At 44.9% G+C, this 19,174-nt stretch overlaps 1 protein-coding gene across 1 annotated transcript in view; it reads right to left on the bottom strand.

Moving 5' to 3' along the window:
• The window catches only part of LOC142575054 (4-pyridoxate dehydrogenase-like), a 237,371-nt gene that overhangs the window by 162,311 nt on the left and 55,886 nt on the right, over positions 1 to 19,174 (bottom strand). The window contains exons 6-8 of the mRNA XM_075684018.1: positions 18,718 to 18,907; positions 4,273 to 4,404; positions 2,011 to 2,135 (exon numbers count right to left, since the gene is read on the bottom strand). Of these exons, the coding sequence (XP_075540133.1) occupies positions 2,011 to 2,135; positions 4,273 to 4,404; positions 18,718 to 18,907 (447 nt within the window). The remainder of the gene's footprint in view (positions 1 to 2,010; positions 2,136 to 4,272; positions 4,405 to 18,717; positions 18,908 to 19,174) is intronic.

Here is a 19,174-nt window from a genome sequence, read left to right as displayed (position 1 = left end):
AAATTATATCTGAGCACAATGTGCACAGTTTACATCGTGTCAATATCAGCCTAGTCAAGTTCATAGTTCGACTCCGGCCCCTGCCTACTGCTCCAACCATGCCGGCGCTGCATCCGTGAAGCTAGTAATCACATCACCCTCTTTTACCATTTCCCGTGTGCTACTACATGTTCCTTCTTTTACTAAAACAGGTGTTCACTTCCCGATGCAGCCCGTTACATCTGATGACTACGTCCCCTACTACATCCCTAAATACCCCACTACATCAAATAACGCAAGTGCAACTGTTATTTATTTATTTATTTATTTATTTTGACCTTATCAGTGCCCGAAGACATCACAGAGAGGAGTAGAGTTGCAACCGCCTTTATTGAAGGCAACAACATCGGTGATGGTCTCAGTGCAAGAAGCAAAGTGTTCTAGTCACTTCTAATCTGGGTGATGAAATAGTGTATGCTGGTGCGACAACACCCACTTTGAAGTAATAATCACCACGAGATGATACGTGGTTTGGTCGAAGCAGGAGTTCTTTCAAAGTGAAATTAGCATAATAAACCCTGCTTAAGAGACAAACTGGAACCTTTACAGCACGTTGACTGGACGGAAATGCTAATTGAACGAAGACTCTCAGTATGACAAAACTACGTAAGTATGACGCCAGCATCTTTTCTCTTTTACAGTGCTTGAAGAACATTATTTGTAGTTATGCTAGTGGGATCCTAAATAGAACACGCGTGCACTAATTTAGATAGCACAACGGTCTCGCGAAGCCTGAGGCTGGAAGGGACAGTGGAAAATTTTGGGCGCACATATCCTAGCACGCGGTTAGCGTTATTAGGAATGTAATTTACATGCAAATTTCAAGAAACGTCCTGGCCAATAGGGACATTTAGATATTTTCAGAAATGTGAAGTGGTTAGCGTTGTGTTGTTTACTATATAAACAAAGGTAATTAAGCATATGATGGAAAACGAGATACTATCATTGCTTTACATTAAATAATGTTTAGTGTTATTTGTCAAACGTTACACATTGAGTTATCTTGTTGATATCGGACTGTAGCTGTGAGGGATCAGAAATATTTTTAATCACAAAATGGAAAAGACAATCAGCGAAGTTCCTAATGATTTAATTAATGCCAAGGTGCCAGTTGGTAATGCAAATAAACACCAAAAGTCGTAAAACGGAGCCCTGAAGGACGCCAGATATCACACTAACAGAGAAAGAGTAAGAATTATTAGTAGTACGTATTGAAAAACCTTAGACATCAAGGATATAATCCTGCCCAGAACGTTGGGGTTAATATTAAGCCTGAACGTCTTGAGTCGCGGTAATTTGTAAGGCACCGTGCCAAATAATTTTACAAATTTAAAGAAAAGTTAACGAATAAACAACTTGTTATCTACAGCATGGAAAATATGATTAGCAAGGCATGCAACTGAGTTTAGCACGAGAAATTCATCGTAAACCATGGTGGCATATTGAAAGGAATGAATTCGACTCAAGAAATAGGGGGGGGGGGACTAAATATGTGTTGCCCGACTTGTGCAAGGGAACCACCGTCCCGGATTTTCAATTATAAGTGAGGCCGGAACTCGGTGACGGCCACGAGAAGTTCAGCAAAAAAAGGAAAACAGAATTATAAGTCATGGTACTTTTCAACACCTTTATGTTAATTGCATCCGCACCTCCTCAAAAAGAAACACTTTCTATCGAATGGGGCATCCCACCAGGGAACTTGCAGTTGAATGAAACAGGGCATTGAGTAGGAGAACGACGAGGCAAAATTGCTGAGTATATCACAACCGGTATCGTATCGTATCGTGTGTGCGTGTGCGTGTGTGTGTGTGTGTGCGTGCGTGTGCGTGCGTGTGCGTGCGTGTGCGTGCGTGTGCGTGCGTGTGCGTGCGTGTGCGTGCGTGTGCGTGCGTGTGCGTGCGTGCGTGCGTGCGCGTGTGCGTGTGTGTGTGTGGTATACCATAGTCGCCGTTACCCAGCCGGTAAACTCACCCTTGTGGTCATAGAGAAAAGGGAGATCTGCAAGTTCGGACGCTCTCCGGCGACAGGAATCACGAACGCTTTGGACGTCGACCAGCGTTCTTTGCCTCGCATAGTGAACTGGTTGGGGCAGAAACCTGCAATGGAAGTGCTTGTATCTGACATTCCAACCTCTGGCTATGTCTTGGTTCTGACACCACAACCGCGCAAGCTTTACATTAATTGAACAAGCGAGAAGAACACACTGAAGCTTGCTTGCAACTCAATATTTACTGGTAGCAGACCAACATATACCCTTTCTTTTTGTAGTTGACCTGTGTTATATACATTTTCACGAGAGGAAATGCAGTCCTGTTTAAACTCTGCGTCCTGTAAAACTCCAAATGCAGAAACCGAGAGAAATATATTTACAGAAAGGCAGAGAGGTCGGCCTGAACTATAACACAGGCCAAATGCAGGTGAACAGTGTGTCTGCTCTTTCTCGCGTTCAATTCTTCGCTGCGCTGTCTACGTCGGGGAGCACTTTTAAGCTGCAAACCTGCGCAAATGTAAGCTAGCAACACAAAAGGCTATGTGAGAATTATTTATATAAAAGCATCTTTGATATCGTAGTTTAAGCCTAAATAATGTCAAATATCTCGCATTAGAGGGCTATGTGGTTTCTAGGCAGAAACTAAACATAAGTGGAGACACGTTGAGTAGCAAAGTAATCAGACTTCCGTTGCAATTTGACAATGTACCTGAGGGAACGTCGAAGGATAACAGACATAGATAACGGAGAGCCGTTAAATCTGTGAGTCTGCTGAGGGGCCGTACAGCAAAGTGCTACGCTCTCCTACCAAGCAAGAGACCTCCAGAGATACGACCGCCATCTTACATCGGACGAACTGTGGTGTACCGTTTCTAACACTCCCGATCAGAATAAACGATATTGAAGAAGTTCAGTTATACCTGCCGCTCAGCCAAGTGGCGGATGCTGCGCTACGCAATGCGTCGGATGCTCGTAGCGCGCATGTCACCCGGGAAGATCCGCCGGGGACAGCGAACGCGGAACACGTGCGCGTGCCTGCAATTCTGTGGCGCAACTGCGTCGCGCCTCCTTCTTCGCTTTACAGACGCGCTGCTTTTGTTTGCATAGACAGGCACAGCGCAGGAAGATCAGCAGGCTGCTTTGATGATTTTTAGAGTTCGCCGCTTGCAAGTTTTCAGAACTTGGCTACGTTGGCTACGTCTACCAATATTGCATGCGGACGAAATTCATGCCGCAAGAATCTCAAAATATTTTGAATGCATAAGCATTTCCATGCCTACCGAACGAGGAAACTCGTCCGTCCGCCCGTAGTCCATCTGTTACGTAAGACGAACCGCTATAAAGAAATTATTGTATAAAACAAGACTGAATAAATTGGAAAGGAAAAACGTAGGCGGTGGTGGGCTTCGAAACTGCGACCCACACACAAAGACTATTGGCTTAGCCACTGAACTAAATACCGACATTTACAGGTAGTGAATATATCTGAACCACATAATTGTGTTGTACAGCCAGTACAACACATTCAGTTTGTATCAGTCTGTATGAAGCCTTTGTTGAAAGATTTGGTAATGATCGAAGAAAAGCCATGCATATCCAGGAGCACATGTGGAGCCGACTTGGAGCATTGTAAACATCGGGAAAATTCTTATTTAGCGAAAATAATGGCAGACATGTCACGCGGGCCCCGATGTGTTTCGCTGATCCTGAGACGCGCTCTCCTTTGGGGCACTCCTTCACGGAGCGAAATATCGCCGATCGGTGAGGGCTCGTGCGCTTCACCTCACGCAACATAAAAAGATAAGTAGTCAAAGTTGATAAGGAATGGTGAGCTTTTATATGAGTCTTCGTCATGGTTCGACGCGGATGGATAAGGTGCTAATAGAGCGATCAGGGCTTATCATGGTCGGAGCGAGAGACAGAGAGAGAGAGAGCGCAAAGATAGGAAAGGCACGGAGGTCAACCAGACTCATGCACGCCTGCAAAGGATATTTCTGCCACGCTAACAGCGTAGTTAACGCGATGCGTGAACACACAGGTGCAGGTTACGGCACACCGCAAAAGCAGGATGTCCGAAATTTACTCCGTTGGAATTCTCCATATGCGCCAGCGTTCGTGAACATACCATGATTCAGAGGCGAGCTCAAAGGATCACGTATCAGCTGTCGTCCGTGCAGCAAAGAATTACGTAACGTTACACGTAAAACGAGATGCTCAGTGAGAACAGAATGCCATTCTCTCACCTGTTTGTTCCCCTGCGTTGGCGTCGACAACGTTGTAGCCCAGTTCCTGTCCCGCCTTCAGGAATGCATCCAGCACGTACGTTTGGTACTCGGCCGAACTGACCGTCAACTCGCCGCCGGTGCCGTGGAAACCTGAGAGCATAAGAAAATAAAGGGCTCGTATATGTCCCAGCCGTTGAACAAAGAAACTATAGAACCAGCGTTGCCATTTGTTGGGCGTGTTGGTAAACTGAAAGCATATTAAGCGCCAGCAAACAAGGACGGAAGGGAGACGACGCCACAATGCGCTAACTTCAACAACTTGATTTTCAAGAAATACACCTATATAACCCATGCACAGTGGCGGCACCTCATCCAAATCTTAACCATCCAAAAAAGCCGTCTTCTTATCTAACAAGTCGACCGACGGGGCACTAACACACGTATCACTATTCTGCCTGATAGCCTGAGCCTCAATAATCTCTCGCACGTCTTTATCTTTGTGCTTCGCAAGAACGCGGCAGAACCAGGCCGCGCACCAGGAAAGCAATATTTAAAATGAAAGGGCCCTTCACCAGGCCCCACAGCAAATTTTGATTGTGCGCTGGAATTTGTTACGGAGAGGTGTGTCCGGAATGTTCTGTTACGGAATTTCTACGGAGAGTTCTGTCCCAAAACATTTTTAAATCGGCTCATTAATATCAGAGATAGAAATATTTCAGTGCCGCGAACCCATGATTTCAGCAGGCGAGCTCCACTGCCAAGTGAGACCCTCTCTCCACTCGCCCCGTCTAGCCTCCGCAAGCGAAATTCCTTCCCTGCGTTCTCCCATACCTGAGCTCGAGGATCGCGTGACGCAAAAGTCACGGGCCCCGTCTTTATTTTTTCTTTCTCCTGGCTTTCTTTTCGGCGCGGCACACTTCCGCTTACGGCGTCGCGCGCGAGCGGTTGTGATTGTCTCGTTGCGCGCAGCGCACGAATTGTCGCGCTGTGCATGAAGACACCTGACTATAGTTGTATATTACAGTGCAAGACGAATACTCAGGCCGACACAAGTGGATGACAGAGCATGATTCCGCGCTGGAACACAATAGAAAATGACATAGTTTCGGTGTCTGCGTGCACCACTGCACGATGTGGGAACAAGCAGACGAAACGGAAGTACATCTCTCTGCTGCGGTACGAAGTAAAAGAAAAACATGCAAATATTTGGTTTGTGTGTTTCATAATTTCTCCAAGCTTTAGGCCGTCTGTTCAAGCAACATATTGCACAAATAACAGATGTTGCCTTGAATGATTCTCGAAGTCACGCGTCACCACGATCGACGAGTCCGTAGGCGCACTAGCACGCATACGTCATCCTCCGGCTTGGAGCGCGGGGGCAGCGAGGGGAAGGGAAAACGGCGTTCGGTTTGAAATTTCAGACCCTTACGCGGCGCGTAGCGATGAAATAGTTTACAGGCATCACTGTTATCGTGCAATGTGTGCTCTGCGCTTGTCAGCTCAAAATGGTCACACCTGGTGAGGGGCCTTTTAAAATAAAAACATACTTTTACAGTTACTTATCCAGGTCTTGCGCGTATATCAGTAGTTTTTAGGAAAGTTTGGACAACACTGAGGAAATAATCTTAGTGCTAATAATTCGCGTAGTAGCGATCGTTTCTCGCGAATATTGCAGCCCTAACTATCGGACAAACCAAAATTATTACAAAAATCTGCGCACACAAGAAAGCGGCGAGTCCTCAAAATAAACAGTTGAAACTCGATTTACCGAAGTGATGACGCTAAAATTATTTCGTTAAATTGGGGATTTTTTAAATTTGAGAAAGGAACTTTTCGGTCCTTCGAAATCAAAAATTGTAACGGAGTAAGATGCAAAGGTTACGGCGGCATCGTATTTGCCGCTAATTCAGCCATTTGTTGCATTAACCAGGAAATAATGAAAGCAATCACCACCGATCCTACGGTGGCGGTGTTTAGTCTGCAGTCACGTGCATGGGCGCGGCGTGCAGCCTCGTCAAATTAAAGCTAGAGCCGCGACTAGGAAATTTAGATGTTTTGACGCGTTAGCGACAGACCGCACGCTCTAAGAAAAATGTATCTGTTTTGGAATTAGAAAGAAATCACCGCTTTTTTTTACTTTATTATTTCAGAAAAAACTTTGGTAAATCGAGTTCGGCAAAGTTAGTTTCGTTAATTTTGGTTGATAACAACATTGAACCATATGGGTACCTGCCGGAGAATGAAAATTTCTTCGTTAGACCGGGAACTTCGCTAAATCGGGTTTCCTTAGATCGAGTTTTAACTGTACTTTACGTTCCAAGTCTAAAGGAGTCTTCCGTAGAGACAATAATTTGAAAGTCTTTGTGTGCCGTAGATTGAGTTTTTGTACCTAATAGCTAACGTTTCCTCATACCACTAGTCTTAGCCGAACAGTTGCGTGCGACAGTTCTCATTTCATAAGCGAAGAGAAACTTTCCAAGCACCAATCCGAAAAATGCTATTTAACACGGGAAATTTCTGCGCAAGCATGTGAGAAAGAGCGCTTTCACGCTTACGAAAAGCTACTCGGCCAAAGTGTGAGGAGCCGGCTCTGCCATTTTTAGGGGCATTACGACGTGCATAGCGAATCTGTGATGGTTGCAAAGAAAACAAATTGATAAAACCCTCTTAAAGTATGGAGGATATCTTTAGTGCTGAGTTAGTGAGTCACTGTCTGCTGAGTTAAGAGGACAAAATGGTCGAAATTTGTTCCTCACTAGATTGATGCAATCAACTCCATCTTGGGAGTGCGCTGTCGAAGCGTCCTGGGAAATTGCTCTGTGACTGAACACGCAGATAGATTTACGTCTTCGCGGTACCTTTATTTATTTCTTAATAATTTTGTGTTCCCTATGTGTATGTGTGTTTTTGTGTGCGTGTGAGCGTATGCGTCTGTAACTAAATTGCCCAAAAATTGCTCTGTAACCTTCTATGAGAAGCAAATTCGTTGCGATGTGAGCATAGAACCTCATAAATGGTTCTGCTGTGCACGTGAGGACGCAGCGAACTTGTTGGCGGCGACAACCTAAATCTGTGACGGCAATTAAATATAACGCCACATTGTAGAAGGCTACAACGATGGCGCTGAAACGCGCCTGAAATGTGCGCTGCATGCCATTTATCAGAAAACGGCGGCGGTGTGATGGAGACGTTATTTTTCAAAGCACTGACCAGTAAAGAGGGGTGGGTTAAACTTGAGCGTCAAACAATCAGTTATTTTTGCATTTGTGTACATTCGGAGAAACGGCCAGCATGAGATACTTCGAAATATGAGCGAAATGACACACGCATTGTAGGCTTGTTGGTTGTTGGTCTTAAAACAAACGAGTAGGAGTGCGGACATCGGACAAGGACGCAAGAACAAAGAATGCACACACGTGACGCTAATAGCAACGACTGTCATTATTTTCAAACCCACGCCACACCTTACGCACACCGCGATAAAGATCACGTGGAAGCAGCAAGTTCGAACGAGAAAGAAACTTTTATTATCCAAAACAATGTCCCGAGCGAGGCCTGGTATCACCCTAAGGTGGGAGGGCTACTTTGTCCAGGAACCCTCTGGCTTTCACTGCCCCCTTGGTCCTGGCGACGAGTTGTCGTTGGTCTTCCAGGTCCCCGAGGGTGAGCTTGGCCTCCCATGTAACGAATACGCAAGTTCTAACGAAAAAAAATGTATTCTCCTGGTGGGAAATACACCGAGGAAGAAGGCGAGACGCTGTGCTGTGCAGGTGTCGATGCCTTACCAAGGGGTAAGCCTCAATGTTCAATGCTTCCTGAAAGACGTGTGTCTTCTATCTGAGTGACCAATCGCTCTGTGTCATACTGTTACGTTGAAGTTACGGTGAAGAACACAGCAGTAAGACTTTAAATGACGAAACTAACTATTTATTCGGCGAAACTGTGCCCACAAAACCAAGCTACACTCAATGCACAACGACAGCGGCAAACACAGTTGGCGATCGTCAAAATCTGATCAGCGGGTCAAGCGCGTCAGCTTTTCCACGTAAGTCGTCGATGGTTCTAGAGTAATCACTGATGCCCGCATGTGTTCCAGAAAGTGCGACACAATTGGTGTCGCGCCTACAAACTGTTTGTAAAAGGCTTACCGAGAACATATACAACACATGGCATCAACGACAACATTCGAGTAAGTTGCAAATCACGCAGGCGTGTCTTGCTCCAAGTGGTAACTTAAGTTGTTAGCGGGTATAATGCGGTCTTCTATGACTGCTGGTATCTCTACTGAATCAAAAGCTTTTTCGTAATCTATGAAAGCCATACAGAGAAGCTAATTGTACCCTGAGGATTTCACAATTACATGATTGATTACATGGATGTGATCAATTGAAGAGTATCCCTTCTTGAAACCTGCTTGTCCCCTTGATTGACTAAAGTCTATTGTTGCCCTTATTTTATTGCATATTGCCTTGGTGAATATTTTATATACTACTGGAAATAAGCTAATGGGCCCATAACTTTTCAATTCTTTAACGTCTCCCTTTTTAGGGATTAGTGTGATGTAGGCATCCTTCCAGTTCTCTGGAATCATAGAAGTCAATAGGCAGCTCGTATTAAGGGACTCCAGTTTTTGAAGCAATATGTCTCCTCTATCTTTGAGTAAATGAACTGGTATTCCATCTTCTCCTGTCGCATTTCCTCGTTTCATATCTAGCAAGGGCCTTCTAACTTCTTTGTTAGTTATAGAAGGAGCCTCTGTAACCTGTTACTTACTACTTCGAATACAGGTATCGTGGTTGCTTTGAGTACAGCATAGGTACGCATAGAATTTTTCCGCTGCTCTTACTGTATCTTCGAGATTGCTGATGATATTAACCGGCTCATCTTTCACTGCGTATATCTTGGTTTCACCGATGCCAAGTTTCCTTCTCACTGATTTCAGGCTGCGTCCATTTTTTGCCACTTCCTCAGTCTTTCTCACGTTATAATTTCGAATATCCCTTACTTTCTCCTTGTTGATTAGTTTTGACAGTGCCGCGAATTCTAGCTGATGTCTTGAGATGGACACTTTGATTCTTGGTAGTTTATTTATTAGTATCGACATGTTTGCACAGCGCTAAATACCAGGACTGAAGGAAGAACAAAAATTAGACGCTGTTCTTTCTTCAATACTCGTCTTTTGGGCTGTGCAAACATGTCGATATTGAATCCCCAACTCGCCCAAGCTTCCACCTTACAAAGTTTTTCATTAGGTAATTTGTTACTTGGGAGAGATTACCTACTGGTTGCCTTGGTGCCTTACATCCTACTTCAATTGCTTCTTCAGAGGCCAGCCTAGTTACGTTTTCATTCATTGCCTCTATGTTATCTTCATCTCTCGGTTCTAAGGGTGTTTATTTGCATGCAAGTTCCAGCCTCGATTGAACTGCTTTTACCCTTACTGACCCTAGGTTGGTCCGCTTCCTCTTGGTGAATTTGGCTCTTTCTTTCCTAAAATGGAGGTGAATCCAAGATCTCACTAACCTATGATCACTGCATTTTACCCTACTTTCGGTTTGCACGTCACATTGTCCTGTTTAGAAACACTGGAGATGACTTACAACAAATGGTTAAGGACCTTAACAGAGAGAGTGTAAGTGTGGGGTTGAAGATTAATGTGCAGAAGAAACAAACGTAATGCTCATTAGCCGGGCAAGGCCAGAAGAGTTCAGGATCGCCAGTCAGCCTCTAGAGTCTGTGAAGGAGTGCATTTACTTTGGCCAATTACTCACAGGGGACTCTGTTCATGAGCACGAAATTTGCAGAAGAATAAAAATGAGTTTTAGCACATACGGTACACATTGCCCAATCCTGACTGGAAGCTTGCCTCTATCACTGAAAAATAAAAGGTGTACAATCAATGCATTCTGCCGGTGGTATCATATAGTGGGCGGAAACTTGGACACTGACAAAGAAGCTTGAGAACAAGTTCAGCCTCGCACAAAGAGCGATGGAACGAAGAATGTTAGGCATAACGTTAAGAGACATAAAGAGAGCGGCGTGGATCAGAGAGCAAATGGGATAGCCGATATTCTAATTGACATTAAGTGAAAAAATGGAGGTGGGCAGGCCATGTAATGAGTAGGTTAGATAACCGGTGGACCATTAGGGTTACAAAATGGGTGCCAAGAGGAGGGAAACACAGCCGTGGATGGCAGAAAACTACGTAGGGTGATGAAATTGGTGAAATTTGTATGCGCAAGTTTGAATCTGCTAGCGCAGGACTGGGGTAATTGGAGATTTCAGGCAGAGGCCTTCGTCTTGCAGTAGACATATAATACGATGATGATGATGATGATGATGATGATGATGATGATGATGATGATGATGATGATGATGATGATGATGGTGGTGGTGGTGGTGGTGGTGGTGGTGGTGGTGGTGGTGGTGGTGGTGGTGGTGGTGGTGGTGGTGGTGGTGGTGGTGGTGGTGGTGGTGGCGGCGGCAGTCATCGTCCGCATTTTTAGTGATGTTTTTCAAGAACTTTGCTGCATATACACTTTCGCAGGGCCGGGATGGCGAGTCATTTTTTTTTTATGTCATTCACAAGTTGTCTGTCAATATGCCTTCGCGCGGTGTAACCGCCTCAGGCCCTGAGCTACACGATCTAGAAAACGGGGTATAACGCTAAATTTTTCAGGAGTAGCTCCTTGAGCCATATTTAGCTCCATCATCCAGAGACGTCGGCCTCTCAACAAAAATTCACATTTGCGGTACATGCGCCCAGCGTCAATCTATTTCATTGGAGGTTACGGCAACTCTCGCAAACAGATGCCCGATAAGCAATGAGGGTTGACAACGCTGCCTTTGTTCCTACAGTGTTGTGGATGTCATTCAGAAAAGGGACGCCATTGTTCCCTACCCTACTCTCTTGTAGAGTGATAGGCATCCTTGAATATGTGTGGCTTCATTCTTCAATAGATTTTTACGTGCGCAGTCATTTCTTCAGAGAAAGGTCAAATAATGCAACGCTGCTCCTCGCTACATACTGCGGTATCTTGTTGGCTACGGCCTGGCGCTTCTGAGCTTGAGGTTGTGGGTTCGATCCCCAACCTCAAGATGTGGGTATGTGCGAGGATGTGGGTACGGCGGAAGCATTTCGTTGGGGGGGAACTGCGAAAATACTTTTGCACTTATATTTATGTGCAAGTTAAAGAACCGCAGGTGGTCAAAATTATTGCGGAGTCTCCCTCTGCGGGCTGCCTAATAACTATATAAGGGCTCAGTTACCTAAAATAACGGAATCAATCAAATCAATCAGCTGCTCCACTCTGATGCAACGCATGTAAGGGCTTGTAACACTATAATGGTGTTCAGATGAAGTACATCAAAATATTTCGTGGGTTATTTATAATTAGCCTAGTTTCAAAGTTGTTTGCTTTATTTTAACTCTCGATATAATGAAATATTAAAGGCTATTGATTACAGTTTATAGATTACGCTGATTTATTTCAGTGTTAAAAATGGTATGACTGAATGAATCAATCAATGAAATATTCAATAGTTTCTAGCCAGATCAAATATAGCGTATTGTTAGAGGAAAGATAGAAAAGCTACTCGAGGTGTCCAGACTGACAAAAGAGAAGTACCCTAGACAACAGCTGAAATACGTGTTTCTTAAAAATACAAATTGAAAATGAAGGCACTACGGTTATTCAGTGCAGGTGCAAAATGAAAGATCGAAACGATAGGACCCGGGCTACAGATTGAATAGAAAAAAAAAAAGTTCGATTGAGGATGAGGCACCAAGTCAAATCGAGTGCAATGAATAAAAAGTTATGTCTATAATACCAGAAATATCAGCAAATATCAATAATATTCCTAAATATCATTACTGGTTAATACCAACAATATCAATAAATCTCAATATTAACGACAGCAGTAACATCACACGATGTTATTTTGAGCAAATTTGCAAGCTCTCGCAGAGCGTTTGATACGGGGCGGGAGTGCGTAAAGCGTTGTCCTAATTTTTTTTTAATATATATGTAAACGGTTTCGGCTTAGAGCTCTGACATTTTAAGGGAATTTAATCCATGCTTTCGCCATATGCTCAGCGAAGATGAAGAAAGCACCCCTTCCTCTATTCCAGAAGCGGCGATTGTGCTTGCCGCCACGATTCAATAGACCGTGAAATATGCTGCTCGTGTCACCCACTGCTATTCTTGGACGGCGAGAGAAGGGCCGCATTCTCAGCACAAGCCGTCTACCAAAGTTCACTTGGAAAAAACATTGGCGGAAAAACTAACACGAGGCGTTGTCGCGTAACTCTGCGTAGCGCTTGATTGTAAATGCATTGCATTCTAATTCAACATAGTGTGCGCAGAAAAAATAGCTAAGTACGGCTAGAGAGATGCGCTTCGTACAAAGGGTAACACTGAGCGAGGAACTTGCGCTGTCGGTTTGGGCTTTTCTCATGGAGAAGCGTGTGCAGGTCTTCATGCGTTGCAGAAGGACTCAGGCTTGATAATCTCTCGAGCGTGCACAGCCGGCGCACTTAATTGAGCTCGATTCCGTAAGCCGAAGGGGGTCGCCGGGGACCGAGGCTCGAGGTGTAACGGGACAAGGCTGCACAGCCGTTCGTCGAGGTCAACGCGAGTCCCGAGCGCTAACGGAGAACGCGGGTGCGCGCGCTCGGGGGAAAGGCTGCGCGCTTGCGTTGACAGGTCACGGAGCACCGCTGGACCAGCAGCGTGACCCTGGCAAGCGCGAACAAAGGAAAAAATAAATTAGCCAGGCTTTCCTTGGGGCAAAGACAAAAAGGACACGCGCTAATGGTGCCTGCCGCATCTAAACAGCCGCGGCTGACCAATTTCAGCAGCGACCTTTCTATGCAACGCCGAAATGGCGTTCCTCAGGGACTAAGCCACTGGATTGAAGCGCACGGAAAGAGCGACACTGATCATTGATGTAAGAGCCGAAGAATATTAGTCTTATATTATGGCCCCTGGTAAGTACAAATCGATGAGAGAACAGTGATAAGGGACTCCACCGAGGCGGCGACCCATCGCAATCCCCCAGCTATACTCTCACCGCTTCACAGACTCACACGCTTTAGAGAATGAGTGCTGAGCCCAAACCACCAGCGCACTGCAATGTGGAAGCGACTTTATGTGCCCAAAAGCTGCCAAGGTGACGTGCTTAAAGGTTGACCGCGACTTCAGCCTACGTTAAAGACCATGAAGGCCAAAGCCTACCCGCTCCAGAGACATTAATTACATTACTTGACATTTTCATTTTAAGGCGTTGTTACTTCCTATTACTGGTTTTCTACCACGAATGTTCCTGGGTACAATTGCCTTAATTAACTCCACCTTTGATGAATCGTGCCTTCATTAAGTTCAGCCTAATTAACACAAAGGATCCCGGGCTCGACTCCCACCAAAGTCATGGGTTAGAGTGCCTAATTAACAATATCTTAATTAACCGTGCCTTCATTCACTTCGCCCTCAATTAACGCCAAATGTAGTGGGTTCGACTCTCGACCTTCACGATGTAAATTAGAATCCGACTTGGATTCCAACTTGGATATGGCCGGGTGGCTCATATCTCCGAGTGGGTTCGACTACTACCATAGGTTGTAGGTACGAGAGCCTTAATTAACTGTCTTAAATAAATGTACATTATAAACTTCGCCTTATAACACCAAAGTAGTGGGTTCGACACTCTGCCTTCACGGTGTCATTGCAATTCAACTTGTAGAGATGGCTGGTTCGCCCATATATCTCCATATTGGCTCGTGGGTTCAAGTGCCTTAATCAACTTCGCCTTAATAACCATCAATCATCGTGGGTTAGACTCCCACCAAATGTCGAGGGTTCGACTCCCACTAAAGGCCGTGGGCTCTAGCGCCTTAATTCACATTATCGTAAATAACATGTCTTAACTGCGCATTAATCCATGGGTCATGGGTTCCACTATCTTATTTAACTGTATCTCAATTACTCGTCCCTTAATTAACTTCGTCCTAATCAACAGCAAAGGGCGTGTGCCTGAGTGCGTTAATTTATTATATTTTAATTAACTCCCTTAATTATCATCACCCTAATTGGCACATACAGCCGTGGGTACAAGGGCCTTAAATAACTCTTTCTTAATTAACCGTGTCTTTATTAGATTTAGCTTACTTCACACCACATTCTAGTATATTGATTAACTATATTAATTAAATATCCCTTAATTAACTTCACCCTAACACCAAATAGTATGGGTCCGTGTGCCTTAATTTACTCTATCATAAAGAACTGTGCCCTCATTGACTGTGCAATAATTAACACTAAAGGTCCATGGTTTGACTCCCAACAAAGGTCGAGATGACCCCCAATTTTGGTGCAATTGAATTTTGGTGCCACATAAGCCGGACAGCGCAACGCCGGACGGTCAAATTTTCTTCCCATGAGCAGTCTAAGGCCTCAATAGAGGCGTCGTGGGCGACACAGTCCGCATACCCAGCTCGCTGCGTGTTCTAACATTTAGGCACATGATATTGGCATATCCGCAGTGCATTTCCTACCGCATCTGCAGTCACTTCCACCTTGAGGTGCTCTAGAGTTTTCTTTCAATTGCACTCAGCGCTCACTGTTCAACGCGTTTTACTCTGCCATTGTGAAGTTGTACACGTATTGTTCGGAAATTACGAGAAATAATCCTAACGGCGCGATAAATTTCAAGTGTTTTCTCGCAAATCTGTAGTCGAGACTTCTGTGCACACGAAAACAAAAGTGCCACAACGCCATGCAGCTCGGTACCTTGACGCACATTGCTCCGGGTCCACTCGAAACGCAGCCCTTGCTTCCTTTAGTATCGGTTTAAGCTGTTGCTCCGCAAAACGTTACAAAAGCAAGTGCGCTCCCTCAAGAAAGCAAGGTGGACCGGTTCGATTAGGTTGCGTGGTACGTGGCTGGACGGTACGCGGTAAAGCAGCGCATCTTGACTCCGAATCCACACCCTCCACATGCGACGACAAGCTATTTGTTTCGCCCACTTTAATTTCCATTTCGCATAACATTTCCACACTTGAACTGAAAACTAGAAATCATTTACTGTGTGCTTTTATTGGCTTCATTATTTCTTGGCTTCGCATGACTGTAGGTAACTAAAATCGGACCCCTCAGTTTTCTTCTTCTTGTTCCTAGCTATATTACATAAAACATAGTGTTGGATATTGCGATGTCGTCTGTGATCGTATTTCACGGATAAGTCTATTTCCTTTCTATTCTTCTTATACCGTTCAGCTTTCTGCCTTCTTTGTCAGCCACTGAGCTTCAACCGCGATTGTGAAGACTTCTATAGACGCGCAAGTTACATGCCTGACGTTTCAGCAAACACTTTCAGAAATTTTTAAAAATTGCCTTTGGCACATAGCACAATTCTAGTCCGTGGGCTGGTCTACAGATGAGGCGGACATTACTTTCACAAAACAAAATGAAATTCATAATCGACTAGTAATCAAAAATTCACCAATCTTTAGCTGATTACCTTATGGCACATATTAAAAATTACAGTGTCTAGCCTGGTAGCTTGCAAGACGGATTCACTTGGCACAAATGCTATCATCATCATCATCATCACCATCAACATCATCAGCAGCAGCAGCAGCCTGGTTGCGCCCACTGCAGGGCAAAGGCCTCTCCCATACTTCTCCAACTACCCGGGTCATGTACTAATTGTGGCCATGTTGTCCCTGCAAACTTCTTAATCTCATCCGCCCACCTAACTTTCTGCCGCCCCCTGCTACGCTTCCCTTCCCTTGGAATCCATTCCGTAACTCTTAATGACCATCGGTTATCTTCCCTCCTGATTACGTGTCCTGCCCATGCCCATTTCTTTTTCTTGATTTCAACTAAGAAATCATTAACTCGCGTTTGTTCCCTCACCCAATCTGCTCTTTTCGTATCCCTTAACGTTCCACCCATCATTCTTCTTTCCATAGCGCGTTGCGTCGTCCTCAATTCAACTAGAAACCTTTTCGTAAGCCTCCAGGTTTCTGCCCCGTAGGTGAGTACTGGTAAGACACAGCTGTTATGCACTTTTCTCTTAAGGGATAATGGCAACCTGCTGTTCATGATCTGAGAATGCCTGCCAAACGCACCCCAGCCCATTCTTATTCTTCTGATTATTTCAGTCTCATGATCCGGATCCGCAGCCACTACCTGTCCTAAGTAGATGTATTCCCTTACCCCTTCCATTGCCTCACTACCTATCGTAAACTGCTGTTTTCTTCCGAGACTGTCAAACATTACGTTAGTTTTCTGCAGATTAATTTTTAGACCCACCCTTTGGCTTTGCCTCTCCAGGTCAGGATGACAGGATGACACTAGCTCCGCTGAGGATGCTCAGGATGGCAGGACGACACTAGCTCCGCGATATTTTTTCCGATCTTTGCTGAGACATGCACTGGCGTTCCAGCTACTTTGGTGCTTCAACGCATAAAACGACATTTTCTTACGGAAGTGGAACGACAGGGTTTCTTACCGCAAGTTTGACGGCGCGTATCCCGTAAATGATGTGACCCACGCAATATCTTCAAGTTGATATGCCTTGTAGTCTCACCGGATAGAATTTGTAAATTGTAGTATGTACCATAACGTTATTTGTTTATAACTTAATTAGGGATGTTTTAATTAGTTGATTATGCATTCTGCAAGTAATGTCCGCCTCTTCGAGTAGACCGCCTGATGTACTAGAATTCTGCTATCTGCTGCAGGCAACTTAAAAAAATATTGAAAGTGTTCACCAATGCACCCTGCGTAGCCTCTTTCTTTTGTTCACAGCGCTAATCCCCTGGAACTATCTGGTAGCTGCACTCACAAGTCGCACATTGTGCATGTGGAGGAAAAAGTGCAGATTGCGTGGAGCGCTACAACGAGCCACGCAAGGTTCACGCTGGTACTTTCCTCGGAGTAATCATGTCGGCGAGACTAGAGGTCGTTTCCTGGACGCGTCATGTCGTGCATATACTGTATTCTCGCAAAGATACCAGCGCCAAAACTTTCCATTGTTGATAACGTGCCTATGCCCCGTAAAGTTCCGGCCTGGGTGACGACGAGGCTGGTGCCATTGGCCTCGTGCCGACTTCCAGTTGGAGCGTAATCGACGCCACGTCACGCTAGCTTTTCTGCAAGAAACGATTCGTTGACTCTAGAACATTCAAGCAGTCAGTTATTTGCTGCAACTATACTTCTGATTCCTTATTTACGGAAATTCCAGAAGAGTAGTCGTGAGCAAAAAAAAAAAGCATAGGCTGTAAGCGACTCCTTAAACCAAACCATGATGACTGCTGAGAGTTTCGATGAAAATTGTTTTCTCTAGGGTCCGTGCCACTCCAGGATATATATCGCAAGAAGTTATTGTGTCCTTTACGAAGAATGACGTTTAGTAGTCCGTACTGGCTTTTGTATACAAGCTCAAACCATAGCAGGTTCCCATCTCTGTGATTTCCCTTCCAATACAAACAATGTGACTCCTCACGAAATGCCATGTCAAGCACACAAACTTTTCAAGATAGCGTTTCATTCTCGAAACTGGAACACCACGGACGAATTGAACACAGCAAGAGCACAAAACGACAGAGCCCTTCGTCGTTTGTCTTCTTCCTGTGTCCATTTATTTCACGGTGTTTCCACCCTCCTATGTAACAGCCTCAATGACCTGGTTCAACAAGGTGGTTATCCGAGCTTGTTGATCAGACGACATACTACTACAAACACCACAGCGAACGCGGATAAGACTAAGGGAGCACATAACGACATATTGCCGCCCGAATGCACAATCACAAAGAGGATACACATGTAAAAGGCGCTACGTCACAGGCACTGTGTCCATGTAATTTGGCCTTCGCGCTACAACATGTCGTTAAGTAAACAACAGCTAGCCCAACAGCCACTCCTCCTGGATGGAACACATGACACGGGCGCTGACAACCAACTCATCGCCATGGTTCGACTCATTTTTGCCCCCACGTAGCACACAGAAATGCGTCTTTTATATTGCGTGCCTTGAATTGGCGCATTCGTCGCTGGCCATGTCGGTGCATCGAACACAGAAATTATTTACTGCATGATGCATGGTACGGATGGCTGGTCACTTTCAGTTTAATGTTACTAACCGTTCAACTAGCTCTTCGTTTACTCACCAAGATCCCATGATGTGCGCTCCTGCTCCGTAATTCTTTTATTTAAGAAAATCTGCTAGTGGGGGTAAAGCTACAATCCGGCTCCACTTACTATTTCTGGTGTAAAGATTTTTTTTCTTGTTATCTAGAAGAGCGGGTGCTCTGATTTTTATTAGTTGGACATGCACCTGTGAATTCTTCCCGCAGGAAGTCGAGTGAGATTAGGAAGAAAGATACTTCAACCATTTAAATTACTTTGATCAAAAAGGGTCACATGGCGCCTACCAACAGCTGATGCAGTGAACTCGTACCGTTAGCCACATAGCTGGCATTCGTGTTGTCTTCGGACTTCTTGAAGTAGGGCAGCACCTCGTCGTATGACCATCCGGTGGCTCCGCCTGCCGCCCAAGTATCGTAGTCGCGCCGGTTGCCTCGGTTGTAGATCATGAAGTTGAGCACGCTGCTGCCCCCCAGAACTTTGCCCTGAGTCCACACAGGTTTCTGCACACCGTGGGTAAAAATTAGGTAGAAGAAAATAGTAACTCATTTTGGTTAAAATTCGTCTAGGAAATTATTTCACTGCATCATTTGCATGCACATGGGCACATTCTCTATATACCCTTCCTGAGTTTCTGTGAGCTGGTTTCTGCATTCATGTATCTGCTGTATTAATCATGTAGAGCTGTAAGCTTCTGCAGCTGATGATGACAATGGGGCCGTGACAAATAGTCACCTAGCCTGCTTGCACTAATCAAGTAGTTTATACAT

Source organism: Dermacentor variabilis, chromosome 3 (genome assembly GCF_050947875.1).
Source record: "Dermacentor variabilis isolate Ectoservices chromosome 3, ASM5094787v1, whole genome shotgun sequence".
Taxonomy (NCBI): domain Eukaryota; kingdom Metazoa; phylum Arthropoda; class Arachnida; order Ixodida; family Ixodidae; genus Dermacentor; species Dermacentor variabilis.
This window is presented reverse-complemented; position numbering and strand designations above follow the sequence as displayed.